This window comes from Temnothorax longispinosus, chromosome 12, assembly GCF_030848805.1.
Source record: "Temnothorax longispinosus isolate EJ_2023e chromosome 12, Tlon_JGU_v1, whole genome shotgun sequence".
NCBI classification, from domain to species: domain Eukaryota; kingdom Metazoa; phylum Arthropoda; class Insecta; order Hymenoptera; family Formicidae; genus Temnothorax; species Temnothorax longispinosus.
The window spans coordinates 10,320,050-10,341,252 of record NC_092369.1 but is presented as its reverse complement, the minus strand read 5'-3'; the positions used below and the strand labels follow the sequence as shown (position 1 = coordinate 10,341,252).

General features: G+C 39.3%; 1 protein-coding gene and 1 long non-coding RNA gene across 3 annotated transcripts in view; one reads left to right on the top strand and one right to left on the bottom strand.

Moving 5' to 3' along the window:
- Positions 1-18,107, top strand: part of LOC139823001 (uncharacterized) — a 32,583-nt gene extending 14,476 nt beyond the window's left edge. Inside the window, exons 5-6 of the mRNA XM_071795264.1 lie at positions 1,608-1,758; positions 13,610-18,107. Coding sequence (XP_071651365.1) covers positions 1,608-1,758; positions 13,610-13,923 — 465 coding nt within the window. The 3' untranslated portion in view covers positions 13,924-18,107. The remainder of the gene's footprint in view (positions 1-1,607; positions 1,759-13,609) is intronic.
- Positions 1-21,203, bottom strand: part of LOC139823003 (uncharacterized) — a 146,210-nt gene that overhangs the window by 73,459 nt on the left and 51,548 nt on the right. The gene's annotated exons all lie outside the window — the stretch shown is intronic.

The window sequence follows — 21,203 nt, the reverse complement described above, 5'->3', positions numbered from 1 at the left end:
GTTCTGAATACGTTGCTCTGTCCTTCTTTATCCTGACATTTAACGTTTCATGTACGTAGTACATTGACCGGAATAGCTTCCTCGTCTTGAGAGATAAAAAACGGACAAGATCGTTATATGTGGTTTAAAATCTTGAATGTATAAGATGTAAATATAGATTTCGTTGTATCCAAATATGCAACGCAATCTGCAATTTTGAGCAGAATTTAGCATGGAAAATGATCCTTTCTTGAGTACCTTATTCACACGCAATAATATGTTCAAATTGGTTCAAATAATTTTTGAATTTGGTTACGTTTCACAAGTTGTCACTATCTCTCAGAAGAGCAACTATAATATTTTAGTAATCACGATCTCAGCCAGCAATCATTTATCTATACCGATCACTACCGGTACCTTCGACTCTGTCAATTCTGAACGGCGAGGATTAAGATTCGCGCGCGGCGCGATATCATCGCGAAGAAGTTGAATGTCGCGTGAAGACAGGTCGCTCTTCCGTATATATTGATCGCGACGCGACGTGAATCATGCGTACTCGCGCGCGCAATAATATTCCGCGGTTGGCATATTCATACCCCGTATAAATTGTCAGCCTGGACACGCATCGAACCGCACCGTCGCGCGTCGTCGGGGCATTGTGACGACTGGCGCCCGTGTGACAATGAGCTAGAGGAGTGATAGAGAAAGTGAGAGAAGGAAAAAAGTAACGCGACGCTTCGTGAACACAGGTGTGCCTGGCGTCCCGGCGCCCAGGAGCGGTGCCGTCTTCTATCTCCCTCCGCGTGTTGTTCGCTTTTATTCCCTTTCCTAACCGCGTCCGCGGTTGAAAAGCAAAAGAGAGACTTTACGGCGTTGGCAAATCGCGCCGGGAAAAATGCGGTACGTTTTACGGAAATTATAATAATTGTCGTAAATAGGAAGAGATAAGTTTCTCGAACGAGAATTTGAAAAAACAAATAAGCTCTCCGGCGAGTTCATTTATTATTATATCGTTATTATAATGAAACGCAAACATTTTCAGATATTTTTATTGCAATTGATAAATGGATAGATTGTTGTAAATTCGTGGAGTTACTCGAAATGATCTCATTAATAGATTCTGAATGAACATTATTAATATGTGATATGATGTATATAATATGATATATAACACGGGACAGATTTCCACGAGATTGGGAAGCGTGTAGAATCGCGGAAAGAATTTTCTTGAGAGGGATGCAATCAATATCGCGTGCGGAAACACGAACTGTCCAGGAGAAATTGATAAATTAGCTACTTAACAGTTTAACAGTTGGACGATGGTGATTTGTCTCGGCAAAGGAAATTCCTATTAACGGCAGAATGATTTCGCATTATTGAAATCAGTAAAATTATATCTTCAAATTTCTGACGCGTATGTCAGAATATTATTAATTATTATTATAGCCGTTATTATATGGGACCAAGAAATTAACTCTTTCTCTGTCTCGTTTGATTAAAGGCACAATAAAAAATAACCGAGTTTCAAAGAATGTATTTGTATGTACAATATTTGCAAGGATAATTAGATAGCTTCGCTAAACAGACGTAGCACTAAGGTAAACCAATTTCTTTGTTTGTTACAATAGTGTAAGCAATGCGGTAAGGCCTTCAAACGGTCAAGCACGCTCAGCACTCACCTGCTGATCCACTCCGACACGAGGCCTTATCCCTGTCAATATTGTGGCAAGAGGTTTCACCAGAAGTCGGACATGAAGAAGCACACCTACATCCACACCGGTGAGTGTCAGCAATCCAATTTACCGCGTTTCAATTTCTAACATGTTAACGAGATTGCGTAACTAATTCTCGATCACGATGAGTTGCGGAAAAAATTAGAATAACATTATACAAATAATTTTAATCACAAAGTACAAACGGAGATTCATAAAAGAAGTTAATTTCATACAGCTTTCACTAATGTCGTAGCTTGATAATATAAAGATTCTCGGAAATACAATATGCTGCATTGATCTCTTTGTCTCGTCACCTTACAGACTTTTCTAAAGAGAGATTATAATGCGTTAACCAGACAATACGGGGGAACCATATGACAAAGTTTCGGGGCATATACGAGGGGGCATTGCGTGAGCATCGATAATTGCGATTGTCAGTAACAAGCCTCTACTTTGTATATCTAATTTTTGCGCTGCGGACTATACTCGTATAGCCCAACTTTTGTCCTCGGAATTACAGCTTGTCGCGTGTTCTCCCTTAAACTTCTTCTTTCTCCGCGGTCTTCGATCAAATGTTGCTGCTACATATCGCCGATCGATAGCTACAATTGCTGGCATTAACGAGCTTCTGTCCTTATAGTCTCTACATCCAAACGGAAGACGCAAAGCGAGCAGTTAAAAATAGTTTCAATAGCAGGACACCGTGACAGCTTTATTTCTTTTTTTTCTCTCTCTCTACTACTAAACTAGTAAAATAATTAATAGCTAATATTATATTCTTTAGATGCTCCATGATAACATATTAATCTCTCAAGCAAATACTTAAAACAAAGTGTGTAAACGAAGTGAATATCAATTTGAATATTACTGTAATTGTGTATTAGCTGTACTCGATCCTTGAAATCCTAGTTGTCATTTTTATCTTGAATTGCAGAAAAATATCCATTATTCTTTCATATTTTATCGCGCATCTCGAAATGCATAATATTCCGCGCGTTACTTGGAACAAAAGACGTGCGATCGAGTCCTCGGCGGGTGGTTTCCGAATTATTTATGAGGACTGCCTTGTTGCCACCGTAGACCACTTTGTACATTATTCAGAACATTGGTGTCTTGTGATCGGCGAAATGTTCGATCATATATAAGTCGCGCAGGTCATGGAACGAGAATTAAAAGAATCTATTCTCCAATTTCTGAGAAGTAACAAATGAGGTTTATTGAAAAAGTAAACACATCCTGATTCTATACGCAAAGTGCATTTATCAAAAAACGCGAGAAAAGTAATTATAAATGTCATATTCGTGAAGTATAAAAAAAGTTGACTGAACTCTGATAGAGTTGAATTCGTTCGTATATTTACAAGTGACAATTTTTTTATAAAACGTTTTTATTAAACGATACGTAAATTGCGGTTATTATATATTACAAGGAATATCTTATAAATATTTTAACGAATTAAAACGCCCGTGAATTAAACGCTTCCGTCGCGCGCAAATTAAAACAAATTAATTAAGATCTTAAGACGTCGTTGCTGCAATTCAATCCATTAAGCGTAATACACCTCGTACGCTATTTGCAGAGGGAGCACTTGCAAAAAGTCGCATTTGCTTGATGCGCGTTATCGCGCAAATGAGATTGCGTTGCAACGCGCATCCGTTCGATCAAGCGCGACGACGAAAAACGAAGGGGGACAACGGACTCGCGCAACCGCACCTATAATAACGGACGCACACGCGTTTAAAAATGTGTGCGACCCACGACGCATCCTCAATAGGGGTGTCCCCGCGAATGTCGCACCCACGTCTCTACGCGACTGACCCTTTTTTTGCATATGAAAGAATCACGCAGAGAGCATATATGCGACACCGCACCGGGAATCGATATCGCGTCACCATATCGCGTATACTTTAGACAGAAAGGGGAAATAAAGGAGAGACAGCGTATAAATCTAATTTTCGATATAAATATCCCCTTATTCGTATTCAACGAGAGATCTCAAACGGAATCTTCAAAGATCTTCCCCAGCAATGTTCCTTGCAATAAGCGAGTAAAAAGGATGACAATATGTCCCGAAGATAAATCGATGTGTTCTTACAATGTTTGTACCTCACCCCTAGCCCCCCTGCCCCCCGCGCGAAGTTAGACCATTAGCGCGTCGTTAAACTTCAACATTGCCATTTAATTCGCGACGTACAAAACGCTGCTCTGCGGACAAATGATAAGGGGCAAATCACTTGCTAAAATCTAGCTTATACGCAAAATGCGCTGTCATCAAAACCGCGCTCTCTTCGCCATTTCGTTCGCTCAGCGGCGGATAGGACAATTATCCTCTTTTACAATAGAAGCCGGGGAAAAAAATGGATTGGCATGCAATCAGATTAGCTTCGGGATTTGATTCATTCGAGGTTTGTGTGTCGCGGCAGACCCATACGTGAACACGCGCATATTGCCCGCAATAAATATATCGGCGGATCATCAGGCTGTTTCGTATGGAAATCGTGTCTCGTCACGCACACGCGGACGGTTATTTTTCTTTCTTTCGTCATGTAGAATCGCCTGAAGCACAAAATTAGCCCGCCGTATAACGAATAGTGAAATTTATTATAGGAATCATCACGATTATCGTAAAATCGTTGTTGTATTTTGTAAAAGTATTTTAAAATCTCCAAATATTTTTCTTACATATACATTTTTACTATTATTTATAAAGTAAAACTTAACAATTAATTATCATAATAATTTAATAATAATATGATCTATCTAGGCTCTAAAAGATTTTGATAGGTAAAATATGTCGGTGTATTAAATATTATATCATATAATTTCATGGCATATATAAAAATCAGTAAAGCAAAAAGAAATTAACATAATTACCTAAAACTAGAAATTTAGTGGAATTTGATCTTTAATTGTTTTTCGAACGCGATAAATCTCCAAAATGATTAATATTTGACGAGTTGTTCGCGATATTAAGGGTGATTTTTGAACGGCGATTTGTTGTCATATTGAGAGATAATTTTCAGACGAGAAAGATATTTGTATAGCGTACATAAAAAATGATTGTATTGCATATACCCGCGCCATACTTCGATACCGAGTGTACCTAACAAACGGCCACAATCGCAGCATGATTTTTCCACAACTCACTGCGGCTTATTATCGGTAATTTCTCGAGAAAGGAAAATAACTACTCGCATTCTAACAATAACTTTTTTACGAAGAAACGTGGATTTGTTGTTAAAATGATTACCTAGCGCTTTGAAATATTCATGAAATGCAGCGTATTCTGTTTCGCGTTCTATGCGTTTGATTTCATGTCTGCTAACTTACTAGAGGAAAGTAAGAAATAATATTCTAGTGTACATTTTGAAATCGCATAGATGTAACAGAATATTTTAGTCAATAAAATGATAATTTAAGAGCTTTCTCAAAAGATTTCTTCTTGTGTAAGAAGATACATGAAAATAAAAAATGTAATTAATCTATTTGTATGATGCCACACGCTCGTGATTGTTGCAAGCACGATTAAATGTCCCACTGAAACAGTCATCTCGATGAAAAAGTAATTAACCGAAAACATTTCGGCGACCGGTCTACACATTAAGTCCGCAAATTGAATCCCAGCGTGTATCGAATAACGTGTGTGATCCGATCCCCTCCCTCCGGTGTAAATTGCGGGTCCGACCGTTTTTCTTGCGACCGTCCCGCGGTCGCAAAAGCGGGACATGAAAGAAAGCGGCGATCGGGAGCGATAGGGACACGTTTTAATGGCGATTTAATCAGCTGCTTCGGCCACGTTTTCTCGTGTGGAAACCCAGCCGGAAGGAGCGCATGCACGATGGGAAACGGTCTGTTTGTCGCGCGCTAAGCGAGTTTCCGGCACGCCACGTGCCCGACACGGGTTCGTCGTGGGTTAGGGGCGTGCGTGTCCCGCGCTAATTAGCGGCTAAGAGAACAAGCCGCTCGTCGTCGTGGGTTAGGGAGCTCCGAGAAAGGGAGCGACAGCACCCTCGAATGCTCGAGGAACTCGCTCCAGCCACTTTGTACTCTCTACGTTTCTCCGCGAGGGGCGAGCGTAATGCGAATTTAATCGACCCCTCTCGCAGCGACTTTCCGCTACCAATTTCGTTCTCTCTCTTTCTTTCGTAACGTATAACACCGCGACGGTCAGTTGCAATACTCGGGATTTATGTCTTAATTATACCTTCAAAGGACGACAACGTGAAAGAATTTGATTAGTTAAGTTAGCCACATCTAGTTAAGCGAGCAAACGTTTCTTTTCTGAATAAGATCTCGCTTATAGATAATTTAAATTCAATTAAATAAATTCGCGACAAACTTATAAGACAAAATATATTTATTTAAATTTGTTTTCTTGAATTAACCGATTTTGTGTGTACATATTTTTAGAGAATTTAATATATTCCTCTCGAGACTTTAATAATTTACAAGAATTTATTTCATAACAGCAATGATATTTTTTGCTTGCTCACAATTTTGTGTATCGCGAGTATTATATACATTTTAAAGCAATATACCTTAAAATTAAAGTGCAAGTAATCAAGGGCCACAAATGTTTTCGCATTATACATAACGAAAAAGGATAACGTAGAATATATGGAAAATAAGTATATTTTTATCATTTAAATACTTGTAATATACGAATCACCGACGTAATTTTCAGAAAAACTTGTGATAGCTCCTCGCTCTTACGTCATCAAACTCCTTGAAATGTAATTGCAGGTGATAATGGACTTTAAAGTATTTATTATAAACGCAATTTATGGCTTGAAATTATGGTAAAAGCGTATCTTAAGCGTATCTTAAAGTGACTCATTGTCAGTCGAAAATACATTTGATACCATAATAATACTAACGTTAATAACAATACGTGGGTTACAACATCAGCTAAGTATAATCGATCGGCGCAAACATTTTTATTCCAAGCCACGGTGAAAAATACGAAAATAAACGTAAGAAGAATAATGCAGATAATTGTAAAATGTGAAAATTTTCACCGTTTTTCTCATAAAAGAACATTATCCGGCCATTAAAGCTTTTTTTTCTTTTTTTAGAGAGGAAAAGCGTTCTATAACTCCCAATCATTTTACGAAGAGCAACGTTTCGAAAGTTTCCCCTGGTACGCGTCATAATGGGGTTCTTCCAAGAAGTAAAGATTCAGAGGTATTTTCACGCGAAGTTTCACGCGATATAAATGTTCTTATGGGAAATGCGCCGTACGGTCTCGGTTTTCCAGACTATTTTCGAAATGTAATGCTTTAACGATCTCTTATTCTTTACGGTAATAATATTTTTCGTTCGAGGAAAGTAAAGATTCAAAAAAATGTGCCGTCGACGTTTTTCCTTCTCCCGCAACGAAAGCATAAATAATTCCCGGACGTGGGGATACGCGCCAGGTCTCTCATTGTCACCGTCGCGGCGCGGCCGCGGTGTCTTTTTGTTAGGGTAGCGATGTCGCCGCTGCAATTTGATTTCCTGCATAATTGACGATCGCGTATCATCGATTCCATCGCGTCTCAAACGCACGGATATGCCTTATGCATACAACGTGGAGGAAAACACGAATCGTGTGTCGAACGTATGTACACGTTTCTCCGTCGCATCGAAAATGTATAAACTTATCGTTAGCTGAAGTCCTTCTAATATACCGACGATTTTCAACTCCCGCGGCTTGGTAAATGTTTGAAATCTTTACTTTCCCTCGCTGTGAAATTATCATTCACCGTAATCTTACTGTTTGATTGAAGGTTCGAGTCTCTCCTACGACTTTTCCTTGAAATTGAATAGGAAAGGAAATATTGGAAGCATTCGAGCGCTCGAGTCGCGGAAATAAAAATTGATGTCTTGATTACAGAACTATGGATCAGTAATTATCCTCTTTTCTCCACGAGTATTATCTGTTACTTACAACGTTCGATATTCTCTGAATGTATTCTCGTAACTGCAAAAAAAATTTCAATGTAATAACGGTGATTTGTGCGACGAAAGGTTGCTGTCGATCGATGTTAAGTGTATCATCGCGCGACGACGGTCGCGAGCTCAGACCAAATGGAAAGCGATGTCGTCAATGATTCACTTCGGGTTACGAACGTACATGTCCGATAAAATTTTTGCGTAATGCATCTCTCGTGTCGCATCGCGCGACGGAATGCACCCCCGTCGTCCGCGATGACGGTCATTGACGAAAAAAATGTCCACTCTGCCTCTCTCGCGCGCACTTTTATCATTATCGAAGGCACTCTTTTACTCCGACAATTTTGATCCGTCCGCCGGACTTTTCCGAGCGGATCGATAAGATCTCCCGTTCACCCTTTTCGCCGCGCTGCCGGTCGGAAAGGGGGAAAGAAAAAAGAGGAGAGCCGCGTACGCGCGGGAGTAAGTCGTAAAGGATGATCGCTTCCGGCGAACGCGACGCCGATGGCGGACAACTTTTTTCCGCATGCCAAGCAGCAATTGGCGGGAAGAAAAAAATACGGTCGTCCGCCGGCTGCGTGTTTCCGCGACTGTGAACTTTTGCCTATGCAGGCATCCGCGCGAGATAATGCGCGCTCTCAGGTCGCGCTATCTACCTCGTCATTCGCTGAAACAACCGTCCACAAGTGCGCGTCTGAAAGAGTAATCGAGGCGAATGCGTGGGTATCAAGCGAAATGTTACGTTGCCGCCGCAAATTGTGCCGGCAAACGCTATGATTTCCCGGCGCGTCATTGAACCCCGAAGGGGGCGGGAAAACAAAGAATGGGGCGTTCGGGGGGTGGGCTTTCACGAAACGCACAGTTTGTTGTCATCGCTCGTATTATTTTATCAACGTACATTTACTTGGTGCAGCAGTGAAATTCGTAGAACACACTTTGATCACCGCGGATCTGAAGCTTATGATTTTCTTCGAAGGCTTCGATATTCGAACTTCAAAGCTTTGACATTAAAGTCTTCGAAGAATCAAAATTATACAATTTAATAATTTTATATTATTAATTTAATATAATAATAGTATATCGCAATAGACACACATTTATAAAATTCTATGACAAAATTCGAATAAAATTTCTAATTTTGCAGTTATATCGCATATATATGTATATTTTTTTTTCGAAGCTTCAAAGCTTCCAAGTCAACTTCGAACTTCGAAGGTTCGAAGCTGTCGAAAAGTAACGGTCCTAATCTGAGCAATAATAAGCATCACTTCCGAGGAGTTCTCGGAAAAATCTTGATTGTTGTAATATAAGTTCGGACGACAGGGGTTCGACGTCTTTTCCAAAATCGCTGGGCTATCGCGTGACGTCGGAAATCTTAACGAGCTTCATTTCTCTAGCGCGAAAAATCCGCACGAAATCGATTCCCCCCCTCTCTCTCTCTCTCTCTCTCTCTCTCTCTCTCTCCTCTCTCGCCCTTCCCCTTCTCTCCGTCATCGCAGTCGATATCGCCGCCATTACATCACGTTCGTTAAAAGAGACGGACTTGCATAATTAAGAGGACTCGCTCCGCCGTGTGCGTCCCGCACGGATGTGCGCGCACACACACACACACACAAAGAAGCGCGCTATTCGCTCCTATCATTATAATCGGCCGCGAAGCAAACGTTTCAGCCGGTAAATATTTAAGTCGGCCGGTAAGGGGCCGGTAATGAGAGTCGAGATGGATCGATAGGCGGAGTACGTAGGACGAGGTGTATACGCACGTTCGTATGGGTCGCTGACACTCTCGATAAATATTATCCGGCAGCCCGCGCGCGGAATCGTACCTATCCAAGTTTCTTCGTTCGTGCGCGTCCGCGCGCGCGAGAGATGACGGCGATACCACCCTCGTCCCGGAGAAATTAAAAAGTCTAGGGCAAACATCGCGCTGTCATACTCTTTTCCTCCTCTTTCTCCCCTGAGCCCCGCGAGAGCTGTTCGCCCTCCCTACAAAACGCGCCACGTTACGTTGGTCTTGAAAGGCAAATAGACGCGGCAAATGTGATTTAATCGCCACTCGACCTCCCTTTTCCTCAGGCTAATTAACTAAATACTATAGCTGGCATTTGCGATTGTCTTGTGTTTCAAGTGCGGAATACTTCGCGCGTTGTTTTTAATGTTGTTCTATCGGTTTCCTCGTCGAGTTCCATTAACTCCAATTCCAAAGCAAAGTTGTTCACCCATCGTGCCTCCAAGGCTGCCGGGCTATGAAAGCTCTGAATCATGAGCGCGAATTCCCAATAAATTTCCCGATAAAGCTTTACGCATGGAAACGACGTTCGCGCGCTCTCTCACTTCTAACTTTGTAAGATATAATACCGTATCGTTCCTGAAAGTATGATCGTATATTTTTCGCGACATTTTATTCTGCTCGTTATTTAACGCGAGGAAATACATTTCGTCGCGAAATAAAACACGGTAAAAAGATGTTCGTAGCTTCAACAGGGTGACGCACATGCTGTCAAACACGAGTCGCGACATAGTCGTGGAAAACGTGTAGGCGGAATAACAATCGGTCGCATTTGCTCGCTCGAGGCGAATGCTGTAATTAAGCACGCGGCATTTGCAAGTTTGCATGCGCAACTTTTTATTACCATCCCATTAGTTGTACGCGTAACGAACTCGGTAATAAATATGTAATAAATGGTATGTATCAGTGCGATACATTCGACGGACATTGTATGTTTGCGCACATAAAATTACCAAAGTCGCAGGCAAATTGCGTTAGCGACGCGCCATTTTCACTGTGTCGACTTCAGCGGCACATTCGCGCTGAGTTCTTTGCCGAGCCCTCGCATTGCCTGCTTCAGTTATTTTATTTCAAAATCATCGTTTGTAATTTGTAACGCAACTACAATCAGATCTTCAGTTCTTATGCCCATTTCCACCAACGTATAGATTAATTTTAATCTCGATTTAACTTACTTTTTATCTTTTTTTAGTTTTAAGAATTAGAAAAAGACAAAAAATAAGTTAAACCGAGATTAAAATTAATCTACATTGGTAGAAATGGACTTTAGTGTACTTAGCGAGATTTTTTTTTAGCATTGCGTCTGTCTTTAAAGCGCAGGAGATAAATATTGAGACGTATAATTGGCGATATGAATTTAATATTTCATATGACGCTTCAATTATCGTGATACCGCTTCTCCCAAATGATGTTAGTTTAACTTATAGATTATTCACAATTTGTTCTTTCACAATTATCTTATCCATTGTTGATACACATGTGCGGGAAATATATCGCAAAATATTACGAAGCAAAAATCGATGTGTTTGCTCTAAGCCCATAAATTGTCTTGAGATATTAACAGCATACCGAATGGCGCTTTTCCCCGCGTCAAGCAATACGATATAAAAATTGAATCGTAGGTGGTACAATTACGATAATTGTATTTTCCTTCGTACAGTCGCGAAAGGATGGTAAGAAACGGCGTGCCTGCCGCGGACAAAGCCGCGACACTGTCATCCACCGCGCTATTGTACGCGCCCATGTTGTTGCGGCCGATAATTCCGACAATAATATATCGAAATGAAACGTCAGTAAATTTTAATTTAAAGAAAAGAACGTCCGTCTGCGTCAACGCGCGCCGAATGACTCACAATCAGAAGGAAAGAAAGTTTCTTTATTCCGTAACTTACGTGAGATACGAGAAATCGATCTTTAGTCCTTTCGTTACGTATCGAGTGTTGGAATATAATTCGTGAACACTTACAGCGTCCACATTTCGCCGTGGCATTGCAAATTAAACGTCAATTAGATGTAAATCAAAATGTTTTCGTCACCGATCCTATCTTCCGCGCGATGCGAGCATTAAGTATCCCGCCGATTACTCGCGCTTCGCACGATGACATAAAGTTCCTACTTTTTCCGCGAAGAGAGCCGCTCGTTTCTTTTTTATCCCGCAGGACACTCGTGAATTCTCTCTTCCACCGTTTATGCACGCTCGTTCGAAAGAGAGAGAGAGAAAGAGAGGAAGATACCGCTTGCGCAACGTCCCGTCCGCTCGCGGAATTAATTTCTTTTCGATAGAATCTTAACGACGGCGCTTTCCGTCGCGTTACAACATTCGGAGGCGTCCGTTCGCTTTTATCGTTGCTTTACAATCATAAAATTGTTTGCTCGGAATTTCGAGCGAAGTGAGGAAGGGGGGAGCTTCGTCTCTCTCGCACTCTCTCTCTCCGCGGGCACAGGTGTTTGCTCGGTACTATCACCGTCGGTCGATCGTCGTTAGACGAGCGACGGCGGACTTTTAGAAGGCCGTGACAGGAGTTTGCAAGTACGGTCACTCTCGTTTTTCTTTTTTTTTATATTTCTTCTTTATTATTATTGCTATCTACCACGAGGCCGCGATCTGCGTGCGGGACGATCGTACTTGAGCGCGTCAAGATTCGCGGGAGCGATTAACGCAAAAGTTGTTGATTTTTTTTCTCTCGTGTAACGATATCGCGAGAGCAATTGCGAGATGCGTGCGAGATTATGCGGCTGACGCTAATAAATGATGCCGCTCGTGACACTTTCTGCCTTCGATGAAACCGCATTTGCCGGGGAATTACGATGAAATATAGCTCCGCGGTTTTTTTTTATTACTGTAACATTTCCTTGCCGAAAATTCACGTGAAAAAAGGACTTAAAGTAGAGTTAAAAAGGATAAAAGATTTTTTATCCGTATTCACTAAGGCGAGCAAACAATATTTAGTCATCTGGTCGAAAAATTAACCTTGTCAAAGTGTCAAAGGTAGAAGCGATTTTCGGTTTGTTAACACAGGTGATTTACTTGCATTTCTGCATGAAGTCATGTTTTTTTTGTTTGTTTTTTTTTTCAACCGCGATTCATTTATATTCCAGAATATTATCGGGATAAAGTATCTCTGATAATCTCCACATGTCGACAATCTTGCCTTAATACTTTTATATGCAAAATAATTAAAGGAATCAACTTGGGGAAAAAAAATCGTATGAAAATTATAATTCCTTGACCTATATTGCTTAGATATTTTTACACTTCTTTTAATGAGCGCTATACAAGAGTCCGTAGTCTTGTAATCTTTTTTTAATACCCTAGGTTTAATATAGGGTGTGCAGCAAGTAATCGATTACCTTCTTTCACTCACAACGTCTCGCGATCATCGGTGTCTCCTTTAATTTCCCTACTAATTTCTCTCAAAGACGGCGTCAAGCGATATCGATTATTTGTCAGCCGTCAGTATTATATCAGTATCGCGGACGTGACGACACACTTCGATTGCTTATTTTACATGTAAAATAATTGCGCTTAATTGCACTTTGTGCCTGAACGAGCCAAGTTAAGGTGGTAACGATCGGCTGTTCTCTGAAGAACCGAGCGAAAGACTTTAGTCATCGCCGTCAGACGCGCGCAAGTGCTCTATTATCGGCTGACGCCACGATTTATTGGTTGATTCAGTTGCGTTTGGTTAACCTTGGTTCATTATTCCAGACCACTCGTCGGTTCTCTTCCTCGCGCGATAATCGAATTTGCAATGCGTGCATTCGCAATTCACGCCTTCCATCCGACGACTAATCGTCGTAGCTAATCGTCGATCAAAATCTATCGTGCCTACCGTACTCACGAGTTCATTAACGCTGTATTTAATTGAATGACTTTATATCAGAAACGCAATATTTCTTATTATTTTTTAATTAGACAGGTGGTAATTACGTTGCAGAATTCAGAAAGATTTCAGAAGTCCGTCTATTGTCTTCTTGAATCACTTTTTTCAAATAATTAAACTCGCATTAATATCCAATATATAAAGCATCTGAGGAATCGCAAAATATACATGTACAAAATTATAAATGGAGCTCTATCAAATTCAGATGTAGCAAATAATTTTATATATTAGGATCATATCGTAATTATAGTCGAACGAAAGTGCAACAGCATACTGATCCAGGCACCGTCCTCGATTCTGTGTTGCAGGTGAGAAACCGCACAAGTGCGTCGTGTGCGGCAAGGCGTTCTCCCAGAGCAGCAACCTGATCACGCACATGCGTAAGCACACCGGCTACAAACCGTTTCAGTGCGGCCTCTGCGAAAAGGCGTTCCAAAGGAAGGTCGACTTGCGTAGACACCGGGAAGGTCAGCACCCGGCGGCGCCGGCGCTCGATTATCGCTCTCTGCAGGTGCCGCCACAGCAGCAACAGCAGCCAAATGGCAACCGGCACTCGCCGATATCACCGCGCTCAACATCCTCTGCGGGTTACCACGTGATATCTGTGCCCGGCAGTAGCTGAGACTCGTTCATCTGACAGACGCTTCGTCCGTGAACGCGCATCAGGCCCTCGAACCGAGAGCGGTACGTATCGTTGGATCGCGGGCATTGCCGCGACCGGTTGGGGAAGGGCAATACCGCGAGTACTGCGAGATCGGCAGCCGGAAGCGAGATTTCGTAGATAACTTTAACTTCGATAGAGTTGACTGGACGGAGTAACGCATCACGCGCGTATATGTGTATGCGTGCGTGCGTGCGTGCGTGCGTGCGTGTGTGTGTGTGTGTGTGTGTGTGTGTGTGTGTGTGTGTGTGTGTGTGTGTGTGTGTGTTTGCATCAGTGGACGTATTGTTGTGCGATAGCGATACCCGTAGGAATTCGGCGTCTCTTCGCGACTAATTTAATTACTGTGCGAGATTGAATACGGTAAGGTAAGATCGAATCCCGAATACAACTTCTCGAATCGGAGTCGAAGAAAGATCTCAGCGTTCTATATGCAAACGGAGGTAATTAAAGTCTCTCGTTAAAATTGTACATAAAATCAGAAGTCTGATTGTGAGATACCCTCAGATTAAAAATATCTTCAACTTTCGTAACTATCCGGTTCGGTATATCAGTATCTAGTTGACGCATATGAATTAATGCGGATTATCGGAAACGGCTCTTACGGGTCCGCATCGGCGAGTGTGGCGCTTGAACGTGAGGACACGTGTGCCTTCTCAATTAATTTTATTAATGAATGAATGACGTGTAGCGATGCATGCGCGTGTATCAAAGACAGTCGCTTCGAGATGTAGCGCCTCGCGTTTGTCATATCAATGATCACGCCTACTTTCTTTCTATGACGTGATATACATTTATATATGCAACATGCTAATATTGGCTTCTTGAGCAACGCGCGTTGATACATCTCGACATCGAAATAGCATCGATATATATATCGTATATCCGTGTCGGAACGCGAATATAAATTACATTAGACGCAATGTTATTTTCGCATTAAATCACTCCTTTCGTTTCATTGGCCTGATTTAATTGCGAGCTATACTTTAATAGCTCTAGTGATGTATCGACGATGTCGACGTCTCGGAATATCCGCGAAAGTGTACCGCGAGTCATCGAAGTAGGATACGTGCATCTCGAACGGAACCGAAAGAGACCGACGCGTCACGAAAGTGACATAGGTCGGTCTTATCTCAAATAACGATAAGTACACACAGCCGCGATTGCACGCGTGATTGCACGATACAGATTCGTGGCGCTGAACGTTCGCTGTCTCCCCGCGAGCCATTCTCGCTTACGCTCAGGTGAGAAGCGGAATTGTAAATATTTTCCGTTGAAATCACCACATCGCAATATCTGTTCTTCGGAGCTCTGTAATTATGGAGCGTGAAGCACGTAATCGAACGCGAAGTATTTACATAAATCAGTCGGACGACCGTGTGTTTCATTAAAATCTGCCCAATGCCTTAGTGTTTCTGTACTTCTGACGTAGTTAGAATTATTATTATTATATAAGCTTTGAGACGAGTGTTATTTTTTACGTCTTCTTCAGTTTACTTCTTTCTTGTTTTTCTAATTGATATCGCGTTGACCGATTAAAAATAATTAAGCATAACAGATGAATGAATCTGAAAAGAATTCAAAGTTTCTCGCAAATACGATTTTCTACGACATTTAATACAATTATTTTTATTGTAAGATGTACTGATAATCAAAAAGATTTTAAAAAAGCTTCGTCTTTTAATTTTCAAAATGTTTCTAATTGATATCGCGTTGTCCGATCGAAAATAATTAAGCATGACAGATGAATGAGTCTGAAAAGAATTTAAAGTTCACGCAAATAAGATTTTCTACGACATTCAATACAATTATTTTGATTGTAAGATGTACTGATAATCAAGATTTAAAAAATCTTCATCTTTCAATTTTCAAAATATTTCTCAAGACTCGCTTTTATTAATATATTACTCGAGTTAGAGTATGTTAAAACCGCATTATATTAATGATTAAATCTCCAATTTGTTGTTAGAAACGATAATTTATAATGACATTTGCAAAATTTAATAGTGAACAAGAACACTGTATATATATATATATTACATATACATTATACATATGTATTATATTTCTTGAGGCACGTATGCAGGATATTGTCTTCGTAAAGTTCTGCTTTTATAATTATTATTTTCGATATTTTGGTGCTTACGGTAAACAAGTGAGAACTAAATCGAAATCGAAAAAATTTCTATATTTTAATTCGGGCGATTAATTTTCCTCGCAATAAATTTAGACAATTGAACTTGACCTGAGGTTGCTAGTGAAACTAAGTGCCTGAACGTGCCTTCTTCGGTGTCGTCGTATATCCGATTTATATTTATGAAATATTACTGCACTCCTACTGTATTAAAGTGCTTCTTCACCTTTAAATACATAAATAATATGTGTGTTTGGTGTACACTTAAGCCTCATAATGCCTAGATGCAGATATCAAAATTATTTTTAACACGTTTCTTTAATTATATATTATTATTATATAGTTTTAATATGATATAAAACCGCGTTTAATGCGACATTTCCTGTGAATTTCAAATGAGTATCTTGGCCATTAAACTATTATATATAACATAAACTTTGCATAATCAATAAAGTCATATAATATAACTGACAAAAAAAATTAATTTGTCTGTTGATCGGAATTATTAAAAAACTATTTTTTGGTGTTATTTCTATTTTTACAATTGATGTCTGATAGTCTAAATGTAACAAAATAAAAATGTACACAGGATGTATCAAGAGCTCTGAGCTGATTGCGAATATTATTTTCTACCACGTATCATAGTCCAACGAAGCCAAAGTCATCTGTTTCTTTTTTTTTATAATATCATCGACTTAACGAGATATTTCCTGATCAATATTTTTAAATTCTTTTATTTGTTATTTGCAATTTTAATTCTTACGTTTTATTTGCGCGCTCTTTAGCATACTTCTGTAATTATCGGTAAAAATATTATCGACGGACGTATTTTTTATACGTCGTTAATTAAGATATACTTCCCGCGGGAGGTTATATTGCTGTGAAAGAAAAGCGTGAATGGAAGCGATTATTTTTGTATCGATGCAGATAGAAAAGCGAAATGTGTAGCTTAAGTGATAAGCACGCTGTACTTTACCTGCACAGAAAAAAAAGAAACATCGATGTTATAATATACACGGATCGCAGGCTCGCGATCGCTATGAAATTTCTGAAATATGGCTTTTAAAGCACGCGCGAAAGCTTTGTGTAAATATAAGGATTTCCCCACCGTAGAAATATCCGAATTTTTCAAAAACTCCGAAGGATCAATCCGTCCCCGCGTGAACGTAAGCGAAAAGGATCGCGAGAAGCGATCACAACGCAAGCGAAATTTGCATATCCGGCAACGAATCATAGCGGCTAGAGGACCAAAGATAGCATAAGCTGGACCTGATCGGTTGGTAGCGCAATCGGGTTTTCTCCGGAATTTAAATAAAATATAAACGCGAAACGAGTTATCGCGCACGAAGACGACGAGATAACTCGCGAAAACTCGAGGCTTACCAGAGATCCCGGTCCTACCTACGTACAGATTGTAACATACCATTAGGATTAATTAGTTGATTAATTATGTGCGAAGATTAAGACTAGTTTAGATTAATTGTTCGACAACGACGTTTCGTTAATTCGCTGGCGATGAAAGGCCCGCGACCGAAGATCACGATCGACGAATCGGATCGCGCGCGGAGGTACCGTTCTCCCGTTTTAATTAACCAATTAAGACGGGTAAATTAATTAATTAGCGAATACCATAGCGCGACACGTCCGACACGAGGCTCGTGCGTTAAGCAATTTTGTGCTATATATACATATTATGATTATATAAACTTATGTGAGAAGAATCGCGATCGATAGATCAGTAAGTATAGGTACCTTTCAAGATATTCGTGTATGTATCCATCGAGTGTGAAAAGAAAAAAACGCGCGTATATATGTCTGAAAGTGAGAGTGTGTATGAGAGAGAGAGAGAGAGAGAGAGAGAGAGAGAGAGAGAGAGAGAGAGAGAGAGAGCACAATAGTGATAAAAGATTTTGCGAACATGAGCGAGCGATTCATGTTAATCGGTAAAACCAAAAATATGTTTATTATTGCTAAAGAAGATATTGATCGAATAAATTGTTTTTCTTATAAACGCCTTTTGTGACATTTTTACAACGATTTTTCCATACATTTATCTTTCACATTACTGTATCATATCCGTGTTTTTAATGCATATATACTGCACAATTTAATAAACGCTTTTTAATCATTACCAAGTTCCTATACGTTTTTAATATTTCAAGGCTCAATATAATTACCACTTTAATTTTCTCAATCTAAATGTCTTATTATTTTCTTAAACGCCCATTTTAAACATTATTTATCATTATTTAAACACACATGTTACTCCGCAAATTATCTATAAATTATAATCATCTGCAATTACAAGTTGAATTGTCGAATAACCAACATCTCTTACGTAAAACTTTGCGCTTAGAAATTTGTAATACAATTAATAAATAATTAAATAGAATATTTTATTGTTTAATTTCTCTAATCTTTTCTGCTCTTCTTTAAAAGTACACGCTTTAGACAATATTTTACTCTTTCAGTTGTCCCGTAAATATGAAATGTCCGTATACGCGATATATACGTGGCCAACTTGTGTTTTTTTGAACGTAAAATCGTTGTGTTCTGACTAATGCAAAATTTTCCTATATGTCATCTGTCTCTTGCTAATTCTCCGCAATTTCGTATGCATTTTTCCTTGGATGCCGAAGGTCGGCCATTGCCGCGATAAGATAATTTTGTTACGTGTGTTCGAGCAATTAACCGCATAATCGTTTATGGAGGATTCTAACGACACCCATCTAGGAGTAAATACGTTAGTTTCGTGCGCAAAAAAAAATGAATCATAATCTATCATAATACCTGATTGGAATGTGTAAGAATTTCCGCGCACAGCATATTTAGCGTTTTGTATAATTGTGTGGACTTTGCACCGTGAACGCAATTACCGTAATACTTATTCCAACAATTTGATGTATTTATCAATTGCAATCAATTCGTTTTAAGTATAACCCAGAACTGATGATGACATGTTATATATTTCTTAATTTTTAAATAATTTTAAATTGATTTATATCCTCGTGAGCACATAGACACTTTTATTCGTCTAAAATAAAAGCAGATCCAATAATCTTTCTTAAGTTCCTCCATTTTCAAAATATATTTATTACTAATTCTTTAATAACGTATCAGATAAAACTATTGCATTTATTAACAAATAATAAATATAATATAATATTATTACGTGCCAAATTGAATATTGAGAGATCTTCTGTACTAAATAATAATTAATGACACGTGATATGAAACTTGTTGACTTGATATAACTAGGGTTAGTCGATACAATCTGATTAATGCATAACAGGATGTGTTGTATATTGATGAATCGATCGCACAATGTTATCGTATTATCGCATTGATTTCATCGCGGAAAAACAAAAAAAAAGCGTTAAGCAAGAGAGCTTACGTGTCGATGCAGCATGTGCGCGATGTAATTACGTTTCCTCGAAAGAGGATCGGCTCATATGTATCGTAATTACAGTGAACTGTGCAAGCAATCAGTATTTATGATTCCACCAAACGTGTAATGCAATCCCTAAAGTGTATTTCTCGCCGGATTAATGATAAATGTGCCACAGTAAAGCCGGAAATTGTGCCTCTTTGCTTATGACCTTCCTGCATGTTGCCATGCAATTGCTCATTGTATCGTGCAATTATGAACAATCGGCGTAATTACAAGGTAAGAGTCCAAATTACGATAAAGCGTCAGTTGTAACAAGCGATATGATTCGCAAATTCGTGTATTATTCAAGTAATGCAGTTCTTAAAACATTAATGTATTTGTCTGTAAAAATTTAAAACTTGAATAAATAAATATTTTTATTAATTTTTTCCATCATAAATAAAACAAATATTTTAAGGAAAATTTGTAATGTTATATAAAAAGAATTTTAAAAAAGTAAACATTAAATTTCTTTATATAAACATATATAAAAATTTTCTTACAATACATATCCATTTCTAAAAAAGGCATGTTAATTTTATAAAAAAAATATGCATAAAGAAATATATTCTTCGCAGTAATAATATATGTGAATAAAAATAAAATGTTACACTATTTATCTTTATCTCGTGACGTAGCGTAAAATACCAAAATTATCCGTTACTCTTCTGCATAACTCTTCAAGACTTCAGGCGTGCGTCTCGGTCAGTAAATTGAGAAATCCAAAAAGTGAGATAAACCGCCGTGCACGGTGTCGACGGTGCGCACGTTGCGTCCGTAATTGGCCAATTTGCATTTCGCGATCCGGGGCGAAGGCGAGCCGCGATTCGCGAGATAATGGAGGAAGGGAGAGAGAAAGAGAGAGGACGAGCGCGAGATAATCGGGCCACACTGCCCGATTTCTATCGGAATGCGGCAATTTATACGATCGGCACGATAAGCCGCCATCCTCGCCGGGAAAGAGCGAACTCTGTTCGCTTCCCCGATTCACCTGCGCGAGTCGGCGATGCGCGGTCTCGAGCGGTGCTCGCGCGCGTGCTACGTGAGGCGCGTGTTGCATTTGCATGTCAGGAAATTTTTCAGTTAACGTGCAACCTCTGTTGCATCCTTAATTATCATCTCCACCACTTTGAGAAATCTTTAATAGATCTCGGTTTAAGTTTAAAAAAAAAATTTTGATTTGAGCCTTTAAAAAATCAAATTTTTTCTGCAATGTTATTATCATTGTTGTTGTAAAACGTGTATATCATAAAGAACAGTAATAATTAAAATTAGAAGGGAGTAACATAATATGTACTGTCAATGATTATATATCTATCGATTTTTTTAGATCATTGTTTACAGACGATTCTCATATAAGTAATTCATATTATTATTAGCATGGTTTTAGTATTATTTAATTAGTATCTTGATGTCTTAATATTATGGTGTTTTATCAGTGTGTGGTATGTAATAAGTGGTTAACTGAAATGGTTCTTTCATTATTATTACAGGTACTATCCTTCAATGCACAGCCCTTTAAATTCTCATCTTATTCATCTTATACTGCTGAACGTTGAAGACATCTTCAGTAATTTAAGAAACCGTAAAGTCAACAGATTTACGGGCCAAAATAAACGACGCGGCCTTGCTACATCCGAATGACCTCACACGTATAAACGGGAATTCGAGAATGAA